We start from the raw sequence: 24,060 nt of genomic DNA, 5'->3' as shown, positions 1-24,060 counted from the left end.
TACAGCTCTCTTTTAGGCTTTCCTCGGCCTCCGCCTCCAACGCCTCGCTTATCCCTGTCTGTCTATCTGCAATTCAGGCTTGGTGTGTTGCTAACTATCTCTGTCTGAAGGCCAATAAGACCGAGATTGTACTCATTGGAACCCCTGCTCCAGCTTTCCCACTCACTGGCCTGCCTCCCTTGGCCCTGCGCCCTCACCTACCAATGAGGCAAAAAAATCTTGGGGTCATCTTAGACTCCACTCTCTCCTTCTCTTGTGCATGGTGTTAGGCAGGATTGTATGCAGTACCCTGTGGGAGACTGCACCAGCCTTGTCCTCCTGACAATAGGGAACCCAACCTTTGGTATAAGCCTGTACTACACAGGTTGGTAGTGTGGCTGAGCAGCCAAGCTTATCTCATGAGGGGTCAATCTGAGCTGTAAGGTTAAGAGTTTCACAATGACAATTATTCAAATAAACACAGACGCAAGGTTACTTGATAAAACCATTATTTATTCATTTCAGCTAGTTACACAAGCCTCCTTCAGAATTGAGCAAAAACATGCAACACTTAAAATATACTTAAAACACACAGTTTCTCTAAATCAAATGATACCCATTGGGGATGGCACACACTTCCTACACCCTCCGGTGACTTAAATAGCTAGGACACTGGACATTGATTTATCACTAGTACATTTAGAGCAATACTGAGTTTGGTGCAAAGGATTAGCTATGGGAATAAAACAAAGGTTGGGGGGCGTGGCTTGCGCGCAAAGCAAATGGCCGCCTGAAGGGAGAGCTCCGGCTCGGCCAGAAAATCCTTTGAATAAATATCCTTCCTGAACCGTTCTACACACGAAGAAGTTGAAGTTTCCAGTGGCGAGAGATCTCCTGCAGACACCCTCCAAAAATTGGACAAAATCGCAGCTGTTCGGCCGAGAAATCCTGAATCGAAAGAAGCACCGGCTGGGAAGAGGCGGCGTCGCCGGCCGACGGCTCCGCGGCAGAACCACTAGAGGCCGCAGGAGGGACAGGCCGCAGTGGGGGAGGGGCACGGCGGAGAGGGAAGAGAGGCGTGGAACCTCCTGGAAGAACCAACGACGGCCCGGTTTTGCTGATCGGTGCTCAAGGGAGGAGGGGGGCACGACTGGGGGCACGCCGTTGGAGTGCTGGTGAGCACAGCGGCACGAGACCCGGACCTTCTGCCTAGCGGCCTCTTCCGGAGTCGTGAGGAGCGCGGCCGATAATACCGCCGTTCCGGCGACGTAAGTGAGTACGGGCCCCCATCGCCTCCCTCATCCTCTACAGGCACATTACGTGGCCCAAAATACACGGAAGTAGCCACGCGTCGCAGAAAACAACTCGTAGTGCAACTGGCCTCCAAGGGAGGACATAACCCACTTTAGGGTCGCTCACCATCCTATATGGGCCGCACTGAAAGGAAGGGGGCAGGAGGCAAAAAGGTGGGCCCAATGGACTCCTTCGCTAATTCTCAAGCATGCGGGGTGTCTGGTGGGTCGCAGCACCCCCCGGACAGGCAGGAAGAGGACCCCTTGGAACGCCTGGCGACGATGGTCCAGAACGGGTTCATGGCCGTCAATGTCAAGCTGGATGACATAGTGGCAACGATTGGATCCTTGAAGGCCAGAGTAGAGAAGGAGAGTGCGCGAATAACGGATACAGAAAACAGAATCAGTGCAAGCGAAGATACGATATCCCAACATGGCCGAGATATAGCCCTACTCCAATCTGAACTGCGGAGAACCCAGAGTAAGTGCGACGATTTGGAATCCAGATCCCGCAGGAACAACATACGAATCGTCGGAGTAGCGGAGACCTTCGGCAAAGGGGACATGGAGCGGCAGGTGGAACACCTTTTGAAAACTATCCTTGGTTCTGACTCTCTCTCGGAACATTTTCTGGTCGAAAGGGCCCACCGCATCCTGGCGCCACCGCCGAAGCCCGGAGCACCACCGCGTACCATTATAGCACGCATCCTCAACTATCGAGACAGAGACGCAATCCTCCGGCTCTCCAGGGAGAAAGGCACGTTACACTTCGAGCATGACAGGATCCACATTTACCCTGACTTCTCCGCTGGAGTGCAGGCTCAACGCAGATCCTATGAGCCGGTAAAAAGACAACTCCGGATGCGGAATGTGCCCTATGCCCTGATTTTTCCCGCGAAGATCAGAATTCAACATGGAGGTAGGGCCCATTTCTTCGAAAACCCCAAAGAAGCCATGGCATACGTGGAGGCCTCTATCCCTCTCCCTCCCAGGGACAGAACACACGATAAAAACGCCGGAAACCAGCCAGGGGCAGAGGGACTGGAAGCGGCAGACTGAAAGGCCTGCACTGTCGTACTATGCCGCCGGGAAACATGTCTCAACACAAAGAATGGCCTGGACATAAACTTAAGGTAGGACCGGGCCGTGAGCCCCCGACAGGGTGGTCGGACAGCGACGGCAGCTACCCTCAGGAAAGTTCCAAGGTTATTTCAGGGGTATGCCCATCGGGGAAGTCCCGAATGTTATTGGGCAACATCGTCAAGTTGGGGTGGATGATGTGGGGAGGGATCCAACAGGGTGGGATAAAACCATTTATGTTGGGATATACGGGACTCATGTAAGGAGCTTGGGGAGTTGGGGGAGCTCAGTTGGGAGGGTGTTTCAAGTTAAAAGTGGTGGACACAACGCTACACAGGACATCCGTTCTGGGACGATCGGAATGAATATGATGAGTCTAACACACAGAGATGGCATGTAACGGAGTAAAAGATAAGAGATTGAAGTTGAGACTACTTACTTGGAACGTTAGGGGCCTGAACAATCTAGCTAAATCAAGAAAGTTGGGAGCCTATATTACTAGACACTGCCCACAAGTGATCATGCTGCAAGAAACTCATGCACTTCGCAAAGTTAACACGGCCTTCTTGAAGAACTGGGGTCATAACCGATACTATACGGAATACTCCACACAGGCGAGAGGGGTCCTAACCCTCATACATCCCTCGGTTGGGTTTCGATGTGGGAAAAGTAAAGTGGACATGTTGGGTCGTTTTGTCATAGTATGGGGGAGTATAGCGGGAAGGGAGGTGGTGCTGGTGAACACGTATGGGCCAAATCTGGACGATCCCGACTTCTATGTAACTGTGGCACTTGAAATAGGATGCACGGGTAATGAACACATTTTGTGGGGGGGAGACTTCAACACCATCCTTGACACCACGCTGGATCGCTCCAGCACAAAACGCCGGACACCCTCCAGAGCGGCAGAGATGCTGTCGCAGATCTTGTCACAAATGGCACTGGTTGACTCCTGGAGAACACTGCATCCATGTAGGAGACAATACACATTTTATTCGTCGGTACATGATTCAGAGTCCAGGATAGATTATTGGCTGGTTTCTCTAAGCCTCATACACCAGTTAGACAGCTGCGAAATACTTCCCCGTACTTTTTCAGACCACTCCCCTGTTATGATGACAATCACGCTAGAAAACATAACACCCCCCGCCAGAAGATGGAGGATGCCACCAAATATCCTCAGCGACCCAGAGGTAGTGGAGTCTTTACATATAGAGGTGGGGCATTTCCTCGACACCAACAGGGGTTCAGTGAATAGCTGCCACACTCTATGGGAGGCCTTTAAGGCTTGGGTGAGAGGTATACTGCTTTCTAAGTCCTCGGGTATGTTGAAGGCGGTTCGGATAGAGCTCGAGGAAGTGGAGAAACGCCTGACGAACCTGGAGGCTAGATACACTAAAAAACACGATAGAGAAACCCTTTCGGACATCAATCGTAATCTGCTAGAATTCAACAAACTGGCTAACAGAGAATTATTGTACATGTCAACCCCCAGCAGAGCACGCAGATATGGTGAGGGCAACAGAGCGGGACGCACTCTAGCCAACTTGTTGAAAGCTGAGAGGCAACACACACCGATTTCCAGCATACTGTTGGAGGACGGTTCAGTGGTCACCAGTGAGGAGGGGATAAATAGGGAATTCACCCGGTTCTACTCTAATCTATACTCTAATCATGACTCGAAAACGCCCGAGGAGGTGGAGGCATACCTCCGTGGCATCACCCTCCCGTCGCTACCCTCCGAATACAAGCTGGCAATGGACCAACCCTTGACCACTGAGGAAATCGCCGATGCGATAAAATCTTTGGCCAACGGGAAGGCGCCGGGCTCGGACGGGCTTGGTGCAGAATTCTCCAAGGAGCTTAGTGAGGAACTAACCCCGGTGTTGCTGTCGGTGTGGGAGGAGGCTGTGGAGGTGGGTACTCTCCCGCCATCAATGAGAGAAGCCATAATCACAGTATTGCTGAAACCCAGGCGACCATCCAGTGAGATGTCCTCTTACCGCCCCCTTTCTTTACTTAATTGTGATGCAAAAATTTTTGCTAAAATCCTGGCCACTAGACTTCTCCCACACATGCCCACGTTGATACACCCTGATCAGTGCGGCTTCATCCCTACCAGATCGACGGCCCTCAACCTTAGGAGGCTGTTCGGTATAATGGCCCAGATAAAACCGGAGGCCCAGGCAGTGGCAGTCTCACTAGACGCTGAAAAGGCGTTTGACACGGTGTCATGGCTTTACCTGTTCAGGGTGCTAAATAAATTTGGTATAGGTCCCTACTTTCTAAGATGTGTTGGGCTGTTATACTCGGACCCGGGCGCCAGAGTGCTAACCAACCGCGTGCTGTCTGACTGGTTTAAGCTGGGCAGGGGCACGCGACAGGGATGTCCATTTTCCCCTATATTGTTCGCCCTCACGATGGAACCGGTTGCAGCAGCAATCAGGGAGCATCAGGGGCAGAGGGGCATAAAAATGGCAGGTCTGACTCAATCCATATCCTTATATGCAGACGACACACTGTTATATATTAGAGAACCAGATGTACATTTAGGCCCTGCGATAGAGACAATACATGTGTTTGCCGAGTACTCGGGCTACAGAACCAACAGGTCTAAATCCGAGATATTCCCCTTAACCCCCGCCACGAGATGCCCAACCAACACATATGGTTTGCAATGGTCCCCCGCCAAGCTGAGATATCTGGGAATAGTGGTGTCCACTGGAGCAGCCTCTCTTTATGCTGACAACCATGATCAGCTATTAGACAACATATCTGCTAAACTTAAGTTGTGGACACGGCTTCCCATTTCTCTCGTTGGTCGAGTGGCCATACTAAAAATGGTAATACTCCCGAAATTGCTATACATATTCACCAACATTCCGCTGTGGCCGGGGGCACAGTTTTTTGCAACCCTCCGATCACTGGCGGTGGAATTTGTCTGGGGAGGGAACACGGCCAGGATGAAATGGGAAAAGATGGTGGAACCTTATGACAAGGGGGGAATAGCTGCCCCGGATTTCGAATTATATTACCTTGTAGCACAGGCCCAATTTATCAAATACTGGTACGACGACCTGGACACCTCCCCACATGTTGTTATCGAAAAGCACGCCGCTCTCCCTACCGATATAAGGTCCATAATCTTTAATAAAAAACATAAGGATGACTGCCCATTCCACCCGGTTAGCGTTACAGTACACGCGTGGTCTAGACTCTTCGGCAGGCTTGGAATAGTAGCCCCTTACTGCCCGGAAGCACCCTTCTGGAACTTTCCCGGTATAGCACCGTCCTACGATCCGGGTATCCGCACAAACTGGGACCCAGATGGTGAGTTTAAACTCCGGGACATATACCCTAATGGCAAGTTCATAACTTTAGAGGAATTTAAAGTAGGGATGGGAAGAGATCCGCTGAAAATATTGCAATACCATCGCATGCGACTATCTTTTAAAGCTAGATGGCCTCTGTTCCCGGAGGAACCACCTACCCATCCATGCCTGGATGTGTTGACTGCCCAAGGGGGAGTTAGTGTCTCGGGGCTATATGCAGTTATGCAGGCAAACACACCCACAACAAACAGGATCAGACTGACATGGGAATCTGACCTGGGGATCACGATCCCGAACGAGAAATGGGAGAAATATTGTGCTCTGACAAAAGGAGTCTCCATCAACGCGGGTCTCCGCCAAATCCAATTTAAGGTGTTAAATAAGTTACATTATACCCCTCAGAAGGTAGCGAAATTTATACGAGATGGATCGAGCAGGTGCCTGAAATGTGGAGACGAACAGGCCGACTCATTCCACATGTATTGGAGGTGCCCACTCATATACAAGTTCTGGGGTGAAGTGGCATCCATCCTAGAAGATATTACACAGATTCCAGCGGACCTAGCTCCTCAGAAATATATATTTGGTGACATTGGTAAGATCTCAGTAGTGGCCCGGCGATTATTCAACGTTGCGTGCGCAGTGGCCAAAAAATGTATATTGCAACAATGGAAAAGCACGAACGCCCCGAGTGCAAACCACTTCCTTAAAGAGCTGGCCTATGTCAACGAATGTGAAGAACATTACATAATGTCCTTGCCAGGTACATGCAAACCCAAGGACATATGGGGCCCATTCAGGGTATACTTGTGTGAATTGGGGTCGGCTGGAAACAGCCCCGGGGGAACTGTTACTGTGCCAAGTGTGTAAAATCGTTCCACTGTAACCAAGTTCCGATATTGGAGAAACGGAATGTGAAATGCTATGGTATGTTATGTTGTGTAGTAAGTGTACCACCACGATTGTTAAATAAAGTTTAAAAAAAAAACAAAGGTTAACAAATAATTCATAAACTGGTAAGCACTTTTTGACCCTCCAATGCAAAGTAAATTAACCCTTTCCAGGGGAAAAGACAAAAGCACAAAGTCAGAGGTAAGAAGAGTCTCTCAGGGAGCCAGGACAGCCATTGTTAGTTGAGAAATGTCTAGGGGAGCTGAAGATCTTCTTGCAGGTAAGTAAAAGTCTTGCACAATGTTTTTAGAAATGTTTGTAGAAAATAGGATGCACTTGAAGGGCCACAAGCTGGGAGGCTTGTGAGGGCCAAAGCTGCAAGCAACTCTGCAATGGCAACCAAGACAAGTCTCAACTGAGACCAAGTAAGGCTACCCAACAAGAGGTAAGTCCTCTTAACTTAATAGTACCTTTGGTTAGAATAAATGGTTCCAGCTGCCTTCTGTTCCTGTGTAGCTCTGCAGATCCTGCGTTTCCTGGGCCTCAGTCGTGGGGCAAGAGGGACGTCTGGGGACTCCTGCACTACAATCTGAAGGTTGGTGGCAGCAATGGGCAAACTTCAATTCAGCAGCACTTTGTGGTTTCAGCTCCTCGCGTCTATAGCAAATAGCACCACTGCGGTCTCTCGGATACCACTTGGACTTTTCTCACATCTGGGGTCCAGCACTCTTGAGGTGGCTCAGGCTTGGTCGGTCCTACTTCCAGGGAGTCCGGAGGATCTTCCTGAAGCTTGGGTCCGACTTAAAAGCAATGCACTCGATCTGGCGTTCCTCTCCCTGGCACTTCGGTTCCAGCAGCAGCAATGGAAGTACAGCCAGCTCCGAGAGGATGTCCAGACTAGTTCACTTTGGGGTCGATTGGTCCCATCAAACCAAGGGGAGAAGTCGTCCTTGCAGGGCTTCCCCAGTCAAGGCAAATTTGGAGCTTCAGCACAGCAGCAGGGCTTCACTGGGCAAACCATCTGTCCAGGAGTTGTAGCAGGCGTTGCTTCCAAGTTCTTCTTTGGATTCCTTCGTTCAGTGGTCGACTCTGGCTTCCAAGCCAAAAGCCTTGCCTTTTATGCAGGTTTCTCCCATTCATTTGCAGCCTAGCTTTCAATCACACCGCAGGGTGGCTGCCCTCCAAAGACAGCCAGGCACCCAATCACTGTTGGGTGCATTACTGTAACCAAGGAGCTTAAGCACAGGGCGATTCGGGCACCTCCCTCACTTCCTGCCCCTGCCAGACATGCTAGAGCCAGAGGCGGGCTTCACCAGTGAATCCCTCCAAAGACAAAATGAACAAAGGGACCAAACCTAGTTTGGAGCGCATTGTAAATCTCAAGAACGACCTTTCCAACAAGAAATGGCAAAGAAAGAAGACCAAGGCCAATTTGACTAAATGGGCACCCATGGGTGTCTTACTGCAGCTGCAATTGCAGCCAACAGTAAAAACACACAATGGTAGGAAAAAGTAAACCACTGCTACCAGCCATTAATTGTAGAAAGGGTAACATAAGATGTTACATGAGAAACTAGAAAAAGGGGATAGTAATTAACCCCTCCAGCACCCTCTTGTAAGATAGTGTGTGCTGGGTCTAGAAAGTTACAAAATATAAGTAAAGTCAATTTCACTTCCCTGCTCTTGAAAACAGTAGTTGAACCAAGAGAAGGTATTTAAACCTTTTGGGAAATCTAAGAGACTTCCCTGTGTCACTGCACTGAAGGCGCTGTGTGTCACAATGTAAAGATGATGCCTAATGGAGTTTGTCAGACTCCAAAGTCAAAAGAAACACTGAGTCCAAATCCCAGAAAAATATGAGAGAGTGGAAAAAGGTCTCGCTCTCTCCAGGTTGGAAATTAAAAAGTCCTAAAGTCCAGCAAAAGGAGCTGGGGGTCTCTAAGGTAGAGGGGAATTGGCACATTTCTGAGAATTCTCCCCAACACATGGCATAGAGGGCAATCAGGTAACAAAGCCCAGGACCAGGAAGTGCATCCAATGACAGCGGTGCGACACATGAGTGACCGTGTAAACAGTGAACATTACCAGTTGATCCCCACATTAAAAAACACCATCCGTCTCAGCAGTCCAATCTGGTAACTAGCTTACACAGCAGTACTTACATTTTAACTTGGCCAGCCATTGAAACTCTAGCAGATTCAAGATTCCTTATTTGGCCGCTTTTTACACTAAAAAAGGAGAAAGATGGCATAAGATTAGAGTGTGTTTTTGTGCCATGAGAAGCCATTTAAATAGATCTGGGATTGTCGATCCTCAAAACAGTAACATCCAGAAGCATCTGTTAAAGCAGAGCAATTATGCTAGACTATGTAGGTCCCTACACAGGAACCCTCTCTATCCGCTCCATTACCTTCTACTCCTCCTTCTGTGCCTCCTTAAATTCTCTTCCCCAACCTGATTTTCTTCTTCACTTCCCTTTCACTTCTCCCTCACCCACCTCTCGCACTTCCCTTGCTCACTTGAAATTCCATATTTCCATCTCCTCCACCATCCTTCAATCGTTTATTATCCTAGAACAATTTTCCTACTTACTGTTTTTTAAAGGCTGGTCTCATTTTTGCTAATATGCTTCTGGTTTATATAAGCTATGTATTCTTGTTATATTGTAAAGCGCTTTGGCGTAAAGCGCTATATAATTAATAAATACAAATACAAAATGCAAAAAGGCCTTTAAATTCGGTGTGGCAATCCAGAAAACCAGCCTTGTACTATTTGGTGGGCTAAAGATCCAGCACTAGTTCTAGGGTGCCAACTGCTCTTACTTCACGCCGACACCAAGGAATGAAGAAGGTTGTAATGAGGGATAGCTCTTCAACCCCCGAAGAAAACAATGCTAGTGACCAGCTATGGATTACTTCTTTACCAAAGATGCACAATAGCATACAAAATGTTACATTTATCTTTAGGTCAGATTTTGAGGACAGTAAAAAATAAAATAAAAAAAATACAATATAAAGCTGACCCTTTTTCTTGACTCTTCCCCAACATGTGCCTTAAATAAAAACACAGATTTGATGGCTTCATTGAGTGGGTAGGGATGCAAATTACCTAGATGTTTGGTGCAAGTGTAAATTATTCCCAAGTCTGAAACAAAATCTTATCTAAGCCACCATATTATAAGGATAAGGCAACAGATCTATGGGAAAATTAGGGTAACCTCGAACGTCCGAGGTCAACTTCTGAACAAATACTTCTCTTTCAGAGGCGGGACTGCAGTGCATCTCTGTGGAGTGCAGAGGTCTAGTGAGAAGTTACACTCTAGTGGAAATGAAAACCTTACCTTTCTTATCCCTAGGTTTATAGAAGAGGGTTCAGGTCACATTAAATCACAAGGTAAAAAAAATGGTTCCACCCAGAGAGAAACACTCCAAGGGGTCCAGAGGGAGTATTTCGCTCCTTAACCTAAAAGGCTGGGAGTAAAAATGTATTTCCCTCTCACAACAGGGATATTATTTAGGTAAGTAATACACATATTTGAACTCTAAAATTCATATTTTTTCTTTAATCCATGTTTCTTTGCATCCCGTAAATCATGGCAATTGAAAAGAATGCACTCTCTATGTGTCAGTTGTTCAATTTTTTTGTTGGTAGTATGCAACTGTTTTCAGGGAGCAAAAGTGGCTGGTACACTAATTATCAGTATGGCTGAATTACAATTGCATTTAAAACATAATACACAACCGTACCCAGCATATCATATGCAGACATAGCATGCCATCTCTCTCGCCCTTTTCCTCTCTCTGTATTTCCCACTGAGGTTCCAGAGTGTCTGTGAAGGAAGGAAGCAGGAGGGGACAGTTTCTTTTTGGACCAGGTCATGTGCTGCTGCATTCGGAAGGAATCCACCCAGAAGCTCTTCTTTTCGGTCAAGGTACTGCGTTTACTTTGGCAATACTTACCTTAAGACTTGTGTGAATCCTGTTAAGCTTAGTGGGTGATTTGTGCGGTTGGGAGTTTGCCCAAACCATTCTTCCAGGCCTAATGCTAGCTCACAACACAACAGATTCGGATGTACCACCTTCTCTCCCAATACGCCATAATGCTTTCCTCTTGGAGGGCACTCTGTGGAAGAGGACCAAGAGTGGTTTGGGGGTCTCAGCCGTGGGCTCACACAAGATATTAAAGGATAAATGTCCCTCCGGTGCGCAAGAAGTCCTCAACCTCCCTCCAGAGGCTGCCCCATTGGTTGGAGTAATCACGGGGCGCCCCCAACTTGATTCAGGTCAGGTGGAAACCACGCCCTCCCTTATTAACAAAACTGCACAATGGATTAATACTCGTTTGCCAGGGATGAAGGTGAATCCTAGAGGTATTCTCATGGCCAGAAGGCTCTCATGGGTGGGGAAGCAACCCAAATGGGCAAAGGGTGACTGTGTGGTGGTGTCTATGACTGCTCCAGCTATGCTCAACTACGTAGTTTCCTCTATTAATCCCGGGTGGCGCTCTCGCCTCACCCCATCAGCTAACAGTGCCTTTTCCCCCCTAGGAGCATTCGACCCCGCAAGCCCCCCCCCCCGTCCGACGACCAGCAACAAACTTCTGAACCCACGTATGCCTGTGGAGGGTACCGGGGGAAGGCGCCTATTGGATTTGAGAAATCGTTTCCAGGCTCTGGGGGAAATAGAAGAATTGGACTGACCAGCTGCTGTGGGGGAGGTGGTTCAGATCGTGGAAAGACCAGGAAGGGGAGGGGAATCTGGTCAAAATCTCCCTCTAGAGGAACTGGTCTCCCCCTCTTTGTTTTGTCTGTGCTGGAACATAGCCGGTGCTGAGTCTAAGCTTTCTCAGGGGGAGATAGCCGCTATCCTGAGGGAATATGATATTATATTCCTTCAGGAAACTTGGGCACTATCTCCAATATGCTTTGATGGCTATGTTGCAGAGTGTGTCCCTGCGGAAAAGGGAAAACGAGGGAGATGTTTTGGTGGCCTGGCAATCTTGGTGAAGGCATCTCTAGCCTTAAACCTTAATGGGGAGAGAAAAAAAAAAAAAATCTGAATATACAATGTGTTACTGCACGCCGTGCAAGGGGCCGTCCCCTATTTCTGGTTAATGTCTACAATAGACACTCAATCGTCCGTTTGCAAATCCAATTTGGGGGAACTTTCTATTATTTTGGCAAAAATCTCTTCCGGAGGCTCAATAACTTTGGCATCCCAAACAATTTGGAACTAGGTCTGCCACTTTTCAAAGGGAATTTAATAAAGGGAAAAAGAACCTGGAAACATGGTTTGATGAATCTTGCCGGATAGCACAGAAAGATCTTAAAGGTATTTTAGAGAAAAAAAGACAGTACCCGACACGAGATAATTACTGCCCGGGCGCAGTATAAACACGTCTTGGCAAAAAGGAAGGCCCAGCTGAAAGAGCAAGCCTGGGAAGACCTGATCCAGGCTGTGCAGTCAAAGGACTCCAAGACCTTTTGGGAATTTGTGGCTAATTGCCCCCCCCCCACAAGAGAGTAAAAACACACAAAGAGAATAATGTTAGTGTAATAATGTTGGCTTGGTCTAATCATTTTAGCACCCTGTATAGGGCAAATCCCTCAACTTCCTATGGTGGGCCCAGTGGTTCCCCTCTCCGATTAACCATAAACGAGGTAGAGATGGCTATTAACAAGCAACTCCCTAATCGAGCTCCCGGACCAGACGCCATCCCTGCGGATATTTTCTGTGATGAGGTGGACCTATGGGCCCCAGTTTTGACTAAGTGCTTCAATGCATTTTTGGAGCTTGGTACCTACCCGGCAACATGGAGGCAGGCAATTTTTCCTATTTTTAAGAAGGGTGACCCTAGTAGCCCCCTTTCTTATAGACCCATCTCTCTGCTTGATACCTCCTTCAAAATCGTCGGCCGTGCGGTTTTGGCACGGCTAGAACAATGGATTTCTGACTCTGGGGTTCTTACAGAGACTCAATATGGTTTTCGCCCAGGCCTAGGAACTAGGGACCAGGCATTGAACCTGCATTTGGTGGGAGCTACGTCCGTACATGTGAGGGGTGAGCCTTTGTACTTAGCATTCATGGACCTGAGCACTGCGTTTGACAAAGACAGGGCTATGCTCTGGGCGGTGCTCAGGTCCATGGGTTGCCCGGAGGATTTGGTCAAGGTCCTCCAAATAATCCATGAACATACATCGGCTTGTGTCAGATTCGGGGAACAGGGACAGTGCACAGCCTTTTTTGAGACCTTCTTGGGCGTCCGCCAGGGCTGTGTTGTGGCCCCGGTATTGTTTGCACTTTACATAAATGGTGTCTACCAGGCATTGGTTAACTCCCATACCGACTACATCACGGTGGGTGGCGTCCCCCTCCCAGTCTTCGGTTATGCCGATGATATGGTTTTAATTGCCCGTACCCCCAGAGCTTTACAATGCCTGGTGGATGTCTACACCCAATTTATGGCTTCCCATAACATGACTGTGAATTCACAAAAATCAGCAGTTATGGCATGTAAGAGTTCGGGTGTTAGACATCTCAAGATGCGCACGATATGGAGTGGAGGCAAGCCTATCCCGAGGGTCACCAGTTTTGATTATCTGGGAATTTGTTTTACGGAGAATTGGCGAGGGTTTGGCCATGTCGATAAGCAATGTATGAGGATGAGACAGGCGCTTGGGGGTTTTTCCCGCTTTCAACATAACTGCGTGGGGCACCCAATCAAATAAATTATACAGGGCTCAAACAAAAACTGCCACTAATTATGCGGCTAACCAGAAAGACACTCTTTCATATAAGATCATAAGAGCCCTGGTGAGTGGCTCAGCTGTAAAGAAAATCCCCTGGCTTATGTACATCCAGAAATGCATTAGACAGTTAAATTGTGCTAATCTTGTCTGCCCCTCAATCTTCTTGACCCCCTGTGCGGTCAGGGCATACAAACAAATGTTTAATTCCATCTTGGTGGCAAATAGGGAGTCCGCTGCCTTGTGTATTTTTGCAAACAGAAGGGATATTGTGTTAACATCTGCAGACGCTATTCAGCCGTACTTGCTCCACAGTGATAATCCTGCAGATCGCTGGGCCTTGACCCGAGCCCGGATTGATTGCTTATGGCTAGGGGCACGAATAAAAAGCTGGACTCATAATGTGCAACCTACAGCTTGTACCTGCTCTCAGTGGCCAGTGGAGGACCTTCTACACTGTGTTGTTTTGCCCACATTACACAGACCTAAGACAAAAACACTTCTGCCACTACTTAGGTCCGCTGGCTTGTCTCAGGCTAGGCCTGCTTATGTTATCTGCTATCAGCCGCTACAATGCCAGTGGCCTGGGGCATGGTGGACTACTTGAGAAGGGCCTGGTATCGGAGAACTAAATTCACTGTCCAAAATATGATCGAACCCTGAACATTTTATTGAATCGTTTGGATGCTTCCTGTGGATTTTATCTTGATTTACACACATGCACATTTTAATCTTTTTTTATACATATGTAATGTTTGTAAGTTAATGCCGTGGGCTTTTTAAAAAAAAAATGTTGAATTGGATTTTGTATTACTACGCAGTTCTATTTTGTGTATGGTTTATGGATAATTTGCTTCCGAATAAACTTAATATGATGAGCATATAGGTAGCCTTCTGTGAAGTCCCTGAAAACAACCAACTCTGAAGAGAATACTTACTTGTTGAAGACGATATCCTCTGGAACCCTGCATCTGAACCCTATCCTGACCTGCCTACAGCTGGCCCCTAGATACTAGTGTCCCTCTTCTGCCTCCTAGATCACTCATGCTTTCGAATAGAGAAGGACTATAAACAATCAGGCTTCTGTCTTGACAAGGTAACAAGTGCTTAAAGTACTTACTAGTAAATGAGTAAGTGTTGCAACTATATCTATGAAGACAAAAGTTATCACTTTTTAAGCTGCTGGTTGCACCTTTAAAAATGTTTTGAATAGTGTTCCACTCTTCTTAAAGTAATTATGTTGGTACTGTCTTATTATTCTTAACTGAATGAGTGTAAAAGCTTACCAATGGGTTTACCTACCTTGAATAACTTCTTGTCATTCTTAAAGTCCATCATTGGGGTTTTCCTTCTGTTAGGAAGAATTCTCAGAAATGTGCTAATTCCCTTCCAACTTAAAGATCCCCAGCTTTTTTTGCTGGACTTTAGAACTTGTTCATTTCTAACCTGGAGAGGGGGAGACCTTTTTCCCCACTCTCTCATATATTTTTCTGTGATTTGGACTCCGTGTTTCTTTTGACTTTGGAGTCTTACAAACTCCATTAGGCATCATCTTTACATTGTGTCACCCAGAACCTTCAGTGGAAGTCTTAGATTTCCTAAAGGTTTAAGTACCTTCTGTTGCTGAAACTACTGTTTCCAAGAGCAGTAAAGTGAAATTGACTTTACTTACATTTTGTAACTTTCTAGACCCAGCACACACGATCTTACAATAGGGTGCTGGAGGGGTTACTTAGTATCCCCTTTGTCTTGTTTCTCATGTAACATGGTTATGTTAAGCTTTCTACAATTAATGGCTGGTGGCAGTGGTTTACTTTCTACTACCATTGTGTGTTATTTTACCACAGGCTGCAATTGCAGCTGCAGTAAGACCCCCAGAAGTGCCCATTTTCTCAAAATGGCCCTAGTCTTTTTTTGCCATTTCTTGATTGGAAAGGTCCTTCTTGAGATTTACTCTGCGAGCCAAACCAGGCTTGGTCCCTTTGTTTTGTCTTTGGCGGGATTCACGAGTGAAGCGTGCCTCTGGCTCCAGCATGTCTTGCAGGAAGTGAGGAAGGTGCCTGAAACCCCCTGTGCTTAGTCTCGTTGGTTACAGGAATGCACCCAAGGGTGATTGGCTGTCCTTGGAGGACAGCCACCCTGCTGTGTGATTAACAGCTAGACTGCGAATGCATGGGGGAAACCTGCATAAAAGGCGAGGCTTTTGGCTTGGAAGGCAGAGTCGACCACGGGACGAAGGAATCCGAAGAGACGCCTGCTACAACACCTGGACCGATTGTTTGCCCAGTGAAGCCCTGCTGCTGTGCTGAAGCTCCAAATTCTCCTCCACTACGGAAGACCTGCAAAGGACAACTTCTACCCGTGAGTTGGTGGGACCAATCAAACCCAAGACAAGCTCATCTGGAAATCCTCTCGGAGCTGGCTGTACTTCCATTGCTGCTGCAGGACCCTAAGTGCCAAGGAGAGGAACACCAGAATCGAGTGAGTGTCTTTAAGTCAGATCAGAGTTCCAGGAAGATTCAGACCCCCAGGAAGCAGGACTGACCAAGCCTGAGCCACAACAGAGTAATGGACCCCAAATGCGAGGAAAGTCTGAAGTGGTATCCGAGAACCGCAGTGTTGCTATTTGTTAGAGACGCGAGGAGCTCAAATCGCAAAGTGCTGCTGAATTGAAGTTTGCCCATTGGTGTCACTGACCTTCCCATTGTAGTGCAGGAGTCCCCAGAGTGCCTCCCTCTTGTCCCCATGACCGAGGCCCAGGAACAACAGGATCTGCAAACCTACAAAGGAACTGAAGCCAGCTGGAACCATTTCATCTAACCAAAAGGTACTGTAAAACCAAGGGGACTTACCTCTTGTTGTGTAGCCTTACTTGTTCTCAGTTGAGACCTGTCTTGGTTGCTTTTGCAGAATTGCTTGCAGCTTTGCCCCTCACAAGCCTCCCAGCTTGTGGCCCTACAGCGATTCTATTTTTCTACAAAGACTTCTAAAACATTATGCAAGACTTTTACTTACCTGCAAGAAGTGCTTCAGTTCACCTAGACTATTGCTCAATTGACATTGGCTGGCCTGGCTCCCTGAAAGGCTCTTCTTAGCTCAGACTGTGTTTGTATCTTTGCTCCGGGAAAAGGGTTACATTTACTTTGCACTGGGGGTTAAAAAGTACTTACCTGCTTCAGAATATTTGTGTAACCTTTGTTTTCTTCCAGCACCCTTTTCTTTGACACCAACTCAGTATTGCTTTAAATGTACCAGTGATATTAATGTCCACAGTGTCCTAGTGATTTAAGTTACTTCAGAACCATCTGTGCTTTATCCCAAATGGGTACTGGCTGGTTTAGAGAAACTAGAGTGCATTTTGAAGTGTATTTGTGTGTTACTTATATATTGCTCCCTTCTGAAGAAGGCTTATTGAACTGTTCTGTTTAATGAGTGTAAGAGTTTATTTGAATACTCGTCACTGTGAATCTCTGTAAAATCCCTACTGCTCACATGGACCCCTCTTGAGATAAGCCTGGCTGCTCAGTCACACTACCAACCTGTGCAGTACAGACCTATACCAAAGGTTGGGTTCCTATTGCCAGGAGGTCAAGGTTGCTGTAGTCTTCCAAAGGATACTGCACACAATCTTTCCCAACACTTTCCCTGCTCTGCTTAGTGCATTCCAACAACAGTTTTGGAGTTATTACTTCTCTTGGAGTTGCTTGTAGCCCTCCATAGGTCCTTACTTACCTTGAACTGCAGATTGCCCTTCTTAAAAATCTGCTAGAGTTCTTATTTAACTTAGAATTGTATATTACAATTCTGAAAAGTATCATTGGTCCAACCATCTATTCCAGGATTAGTAACTGTGCAAATGTTATGTACCAATAGGTTATACAGACCTCGACTAGCTGCTGCTCTTCTAAACTCGCAACACGGGTTGTGCTTTCTTTAAAATGCTTAGTGCAATTTTAAAATCGTTTCACTAAGTTCTTACTTGTCCACGAGTAGCTTAAGGACCCTCTAGAAAGTATACAATTTAAGTTACTCCCTTTGAACTGTGCTCTTAAAAGTAACATTGGTGGTGTAGCTGTATCCATTCATAGAAGTTACATATGTTCCAAGATGTACTTGCAACAGTGTTGGTTTAATTAAGTGGTTTAATAACTGAATAACACTGTATATTCTGACTAATAGGGTCTGCTGCCCTTGAATTGCTTATGGTATTCTAAAAAGTATTGTAAAGGTCCAACTACTATGGTTTTACTCCCAAAGAGTAGCTTAATGCCAGTATGAATGTCTTCAAGGTTTGACTCACCTTGACTGCTTATTGTAATCTAAATAGTTATATTTTAGTTTGTATATCATACGTATTTAGTTGGTTTTTATAACTGTGTTTATATGTGATGTGATAGTACATCCCTTTCCCAAGATTTAGCTTGGCCTACTTGTATTTAAATAAACCCTTTCTTTTTACAGTACATAGTGTTTCAGTGTTTCTTTGGATCATATGCATGCTACAATTTCTTGTACCAAGCTACAGCCCTCTCTCCCTCCAAAAATAAGCCTGACTGCTCTGTCTAAGCTATGCTAAATGTTATCAGGTGGTACAGCCTTAAAGTAAATAATGGAGCTTTGTACTGCCTCAGATATGGTTTTATGAAGCCTTTAGTTGGAATTTAGAAAAACTGTCCTCAACTGTCCCTGTCACGAAGGCCATGGCTTGTGGGACTGAAGAAAGCAATTCAGGCACCATGTAAAGGGGCCACGGCTGAAGGCCAGGGCCAATGGTCATGGACAAAGGGCATGGCTAGTGAGTAAGAAAGAAGGTTAGTGTTTAAAAAATATACAGTGGGCTCGATGTGGCAACCAAGTGGGTCCAAAAGACAGACGAAGGCCATGGTTAGTGGCCCGGTAGTGCTCTAAAATATACAGTGGGTACGGCAAAAGGCCAAGCTCACCGGCCAGGGCCGAAAGCCATGGGCTAGTGGGCCGTAAAAAAAAAACTATAGTATAAAAAAACCCTTGAAATTCGCTGAAAAAACCTTAGTTACGTTGCAGCGATGCAAGAACAAAACACTTGAAATTCAGCTGATGTAAGTAGTCATGACCAGTTTAATTCAGCGCGTTTCCTGTTACAAAACCCATGAGCACATACATCTTATAAGAGAAGGGATGCAAGGACATACACAATGGCAGTATGGGGGACATCTACAGAAGCATGCCCAGTTAAGCTGGTCATGACTGCCCACATTAGTCGAATTTCAAGGGTTTTGTTGCGTTAAATCTGTGCAACTTAACTGCACCTTAACTAAGGTTTTTCCAGTATATACATCAGACAAATAGCCATTTGCAGGCAAATTCAGGAGGCAGCTCTGCGGAAAATGCACACCATCTGATAGCAGGTGTATCCTCCTATAATAAACTCAAGGCAGGGGTGACAAAACATTGCACAACCGATAAATGCCTCCGTACTGCCAGGAAAAATCTCTCAGGCCCAGGTCAGATTATGTTCCTCATCAATATCATTTTCTGCTAAATCTAAATGTTATCAACCAAAAACGTAATTAGTATTTAGGGCATGAAAAGAAAAGAAATACAAAGCGATTCAGAAAAAAAAAACAAAAATAAAAAACTGCCAGATTCTTAAAAGGTCACCCTATTAAAGTGAACACGGAAAACAACGAGATCTTGCCAAATTCCATCAAGGTAGGTGACTGAACAATAAGATCTATACTTGGGGGGGCGGAAGGGAGGAGTCACCCACAGAGTACTCTTAATATCTGAAGTAAGACAGGATGTATAAAAAATAGTTATTAGGCCTTCATACAAACTCTTTGCAATGAAAATAAAAGACAAGTAAAAACGACCAGATTCACACTATGCCCATATATACATTCACCATGGAGTGCTCTTGTTAAAGATCATCAACACGTTACTTTACTTTTAGACAGATAAAACACCCAAGTAAGAACACAAGCAAACTGTATGCAGTAAATTCAGTGAAGAAAAACAGTATTGTAGAACCAGCTAGAAACAGCCAAGTATGCAGAAAATGGCTAAAGCACTAATACGCTGCTTTATAATATAACGCCCCAGCACTTCCTTCGCTGCTAAAGAGGATGGCCCCAGGTGCCCCAAGTTTCGAAAGTTAGCCCTTTGTAGGGAGTTAGACCTTTGAAGTAGCAGGACAAGTGAGGCAAAGCCATTATGTAGGTGTTCTAGTAAGTTAGGAACAGAGGCAGCAACGGTTTTTAGGGGTATTTTCTCTATCCCTCCACCTTGGGGGAAGCAGTTGGCAGGGGAGAATCTTTGGTCAGAACTGCGCTGATCACAGCCAGACAAGGGAGAAGCAGGGTTAGGACTCTGTGCCTTTTATACCCCACTAGCGTAGAAGCCTGTTCACACAGGCCAAACTGCAGGTTTTCATTAACACAGTAGAACCACGAATATCCTAAAACAACGGCGCCCTCTAGCCGTGACAGGCAAAGCCATGACTGCATCAGACATACAGGACAAACGTACATCCGGCCTTTTATTAGATTGTTAAAATTAGATTGTGGGGTAAGGAGGGGATTGATTATGTAAACTCACTCACCTTACTCCGATTTCAGTTCATTATATTTATTCGGATATAAAAACATCCAAACACAGACAATACATTGTATAAAAATCATCAGAATACAACGTATAGATAAAAAAAAAAAAAAAAAAAAAAAAAAAAATCACCGTAACAAATTCACTAGCTCACAGAGACATTTAAACCATAAATCTTAAGATAGTAAAACACAGCATCTTAACCCCTGGGATTTCTGAATTTGCTGGGCCCACTTTGAAGGTCAATTCCTCTGGAGAGTATCCAGAGAGTCATTGGTGCCATTTTCACTGTTGGGGTTAGTCCGGCTAGTTGGCGGTTCTGCGTTCTGGCGAGACAGTTCCTGTAATGGAGAGCTGGATGACACTAGCACAGCAAGAGAAAGACCGCCACGGCAGGGACAATATCAGGAGACCACAAGGACATTACGACGGCAGTTTGCAGCAGCAAACACAGTGATGAGGAGGCAGAAGGCCTCAAACCCCTGTGCTTCTTCCCGTTTCCGATCTTTTGCCCCCTTAGCCCCTAAACACTGGAATTCACTCCCTCTCTATCCTCTCTCTCTCTCTATCTCTCTCATCTCTTTGTATTTTTCAATGTAACCTGAAAGCTCATTGTATCTCCCTTTTTCCTACTTAGTGACTTTCTCTCCCCCCTCCTTCTGTTTTTAGTAGTTTTTTGCATTATGTACATTATACCGTTCCTCCAATATTTTATAATGGCGCTTGTGGAAGAGGGACTTTATAAATTCAATAAATGAAATGAAGGCAGAGGCCCTCATGGCCGAGAAAGAAGCTGGTCCTACAAATCACCCATTTGTGCCGGAGAGCTGCAACTGCATGGAGTGGTCTCTTGCCTCAGAGTCCCAAGCCTGAAATCGGGAAGGTGACCGATTGGATGAAGGAGCACAGGAAGCAGTTGGTCAGTCCACAGGATGGTTCCAGGACACTTCTGAAGGCTTCCAACGGCAAGATCATCAGAGGGGAGTAGGCGAGGGGGCGGGCAGCAACACACCCCTGCCACACTTCACTGTAGAGTAACGTGTGCAGGTTAAAAACAAGGAATTTCATAATGGGTGACATTCCCCCTGCAGAGATATTCATAGTGGCTGCTGACCCAAAAATAAATAAGCTAAGCAAGGCAAGTAAAGCAATGAGACATTATTTGCCTTCATAAGTCAAGTCAGGTTTAAAACAAAGAAGAAACCTCCCTCCCCCCCCAAAAAAAGAAATTACACATTTGGAGTGTTCCATAGAGGAAAGCAAAAATAACTTCTCTTAAACACTCACCCACCCACCCCAATACGAGGGACAGGAGGGGTTGCGGGCGGGGGGGATTTAATTTACCCCAGTGGATTTCCTGTTCGTCGGTTCTACACCCTGCACAAGCCATTGCTATATGGGGGACCTGGCCTATGCTCAATAGTGAAATAGAGGCTTATGGAGCAGCTGAGAAACTTCAGATTCTCATTCTTCACGTTGATCCACCATTTCAAGTACTTATGGTCAGTTTGGATGGAGAATTCTCAGAAATGTGCTAATTTCCCTCTACCTTTGAGACCCCCAGCAACTTTGCAGGATTTTAGGACTTTTAATGTTTAACCTGGAGAGAGTGAGACCCTTTTTCTCACCCTCTCATGTATTTTATAATGTGATTTGAACTCAGTTTCTTTAAGTGTGGAGTCTGACAAACTCCATAGGCATCATCTTTACAATGTGTCACACAGCACCTTCAGTGCAGTGGCACAGGGAAGTCTTTCAGATTTCCCAAAGGTTTAAATACCTTAACTGTTTCCAAGAGCAGTGAAGTGAAATTGACTTTACTTACATTTGTAACTTTCTAGACCCAGCACACACTATCTTACAATGGGGTACTGAAGGGGTTACTTACAATCCCCTTTGTCAAGCTTCGCATGTAACATTTTTATATTACCCTTTCCTTGATGAATGGCTGGTGGAAGTCGTTTACTTTTAACTACCGTGGTGTGCTTTTATCGCGGGCTGCGTTCGCAGCGGCAGTAAACCACCAAGTGTGCCATTTTTGTCAAAATTTCCTGGTCTTTTTTCACCATTTCTTTGTGGAAAGGTCCTTCTTGAGATTTACTCTGCATGCCAAACCAGGTTTGGTCCCTTTGTTCGTTTCGTCTTTGGCGGGATTCACCAGTGAAGCCCAATTTTGGCGCCAGGGTGTCTGGCGGGGACAGGAAGCGAGGGAGGTGCCCGAAGTGAGGGAGGGGCCGAAACTCCCTGTGCTTAGTCTCCTAGGAGACAGGAATGCACTCCTAGGTGATTGGCCGGCTTGATGTCCGGCAAGGACATCCACCCTGCTGGGTGACTGACAGCTAGGCTGGAATGAATAGGAGAAACCTGCATAAAAGGCGAGGCTTTTTGGCTTGGAAGGAGACGACCACTGGACGAAGGAATCCAAAGAAGAACTTGGAAGAGACTGCTGCCTGCTGCAACTCCTGGACCGTTGGTTTGCCCGGTGAAGCCCTGCTGCTGTGCTGAAGCTCTGAATTCGTCTCGACTAGAGAAGCCCTGCAAGGACGACTTCTCCCCTTGAGTTGGTGGGACCAATGAACTCCAAAGTAAGCCACCTGGACATCCTCTCAAAGCTGTATTTCCACTGCAGTTACTGCTCGAACCGAAGAGCCAGGGAGAGGAACACCAAATCGTGTGCGTTGCTTTTAAGTTGGCCAAGAGCTTCAGGAAGATCCTCCGGACTCCAAGGAAGCAGGACTGACCGTGCCTGAACCACTTCAACAGAGTGCTGGACCCCAGATGCAAGGAAAGCCATCTCAACAGCCAAGAGTCTGTGGTAGTGCTATTTGCTGAGACGCAAGGAGCTGAAACCGCAAAGTGCCACTAAATAGAAGTTGGCCCTTTTCTGTCGCCGACTGTCCCGGTGCAGGAGTCCTCCCTCTTATCCCCACAACTGAGGCACAGGAACACAGGATCTGCAGAGCGGCATAGGAACAGAAGCCAGCTGGAACTGTTTTTCTTCTAACCAAAGGTCCTGTAAAGTCTAAGAGAACTTAACTCTTGTTGTGTAACCTAACTTGTTCTCAGTTGAGACTTGTCTTGGTTGCTTCTGTATAGTTTGCTAACAGCTTCTTTACCTTACAAGCCTAATTAGTTTGTGGCCCTACTTTGATTTCTTCTTTTCTACAAAGACTTCTAAAACATTGTGCAAGACGTTCACCAACCTGCAAGAATTGCTTCAGCTCACCTAGACTTTTGCCCAATTGACTTTGGTCTGGCCTGGCTCCCTGAATAACTCTTCTTCCCTCTGTGTTTTGTCTTCATTCCAGGGAGGGGTTAACTTACTATGCATTGGGGGTTACCAAAAGTACTTACCTGCTTCAGAATATTTGAGAGATCTCTTGTTTTGTTCTAATAACCTTTTTCTTTGACATACTCCTAAACATTGCTCTAAATGCCACAGTAATATATTAATGTCCACAGTGTCCTAGCTATTTGTCACCTGAGGGTGTAGGACGTTTCTGTGTGCCATCCCAAATGGGTACTATAGAAACTAAGTGTGTAATTTAGACTGTATTTGTGTGTTACTATTATATTGCCCCTTCTGAAGAAGGCTTACTCAAACTGACTGTTAAATTAATAATTGTTTAATCAAGAAACCTTGTAAGAGTTTATTTGAATACTTGTCACTGTGAATCTCTGTGCAACTCTACTGCTCACATTGACCCCTCTTGAGATCAGCCTGGCTGCTCAACACGCTACCAACCTGTGTAGTACAGACTTATACCAAATGTTGGGTTCCTATTGCCAGGAGGTCAGGGTTGTTGTAGTGCACCCAAAGGGTGCTGCATACAATCTTGCCTAACAGTAGCCCACCTCAAACCTCTTTACGTCCTTAAGCCGACGACTGATTAAGCATATAGAGTGTTCTCTTCCTTTTTTATCTAGCTGAGAGAGGATTAGTATTCCAGGATCAGCGGTATCAGTTTGTACAACAAAGTATCTGCGATAGTCAGGTGCCCAGAGAAGCGATGACTGGCACAGCGAAGCTTTTAAACCCTGACAAGCCTTCTCACACTCCTCAGAGCAGGTTACATTTGTTTTATAAGGTTTTATAAGTTGAAATAACAGTCAAAGGGGGCAGCTATGGTGCCATAGTCTGTCAAGATTCCTATAATGCCCA

General features: G+C 46.1%; 1 protein-coding gene across 1 annotated transcript in view; it reads right to left on the bottom strand.

The window, feature by feature from the left end:
* PPME1 (protein phosphatase methylesterase 1) overlaps positions 1-24,060 on the bottom strand; it is a 491,485-nt gene that overhangs the window by 231,434 nt on the left and 235,991 nt on the right. Inside the window, exon 8 of the mRNA XM_069640139.1 lies at positions 8,737-8,802. Coding sequence (XP_069496240.1) covers positions 8,737-8,802 — 66 coding nt within the window. The remainder of the gene's footprint in view (positions 1-8,736; positions 8,803-24,060) is intronic.

Source organism: Ambystoma mexicanum, chromosome 7q (genome assembly GCF_040938575.1).
Source record: "Ambystoma mexicanum isolate Mex_15411 chromosome 7q, UKY_AmexF1_1, whole genome shotgun sequence".
In the NCBI taxonomy this organism is placed as follows: Eukaryota; Metazoa; Chordata; class Amphibia; order Caudata; family Ambystomatidae; genus Ambystoma; species Ambystoma mexicanum.
The sequence above is the reverse complement of the archived record's forward strand: the minus strand, read 5'-3'. Positions and strand labels throughout refer to the sequence as shown.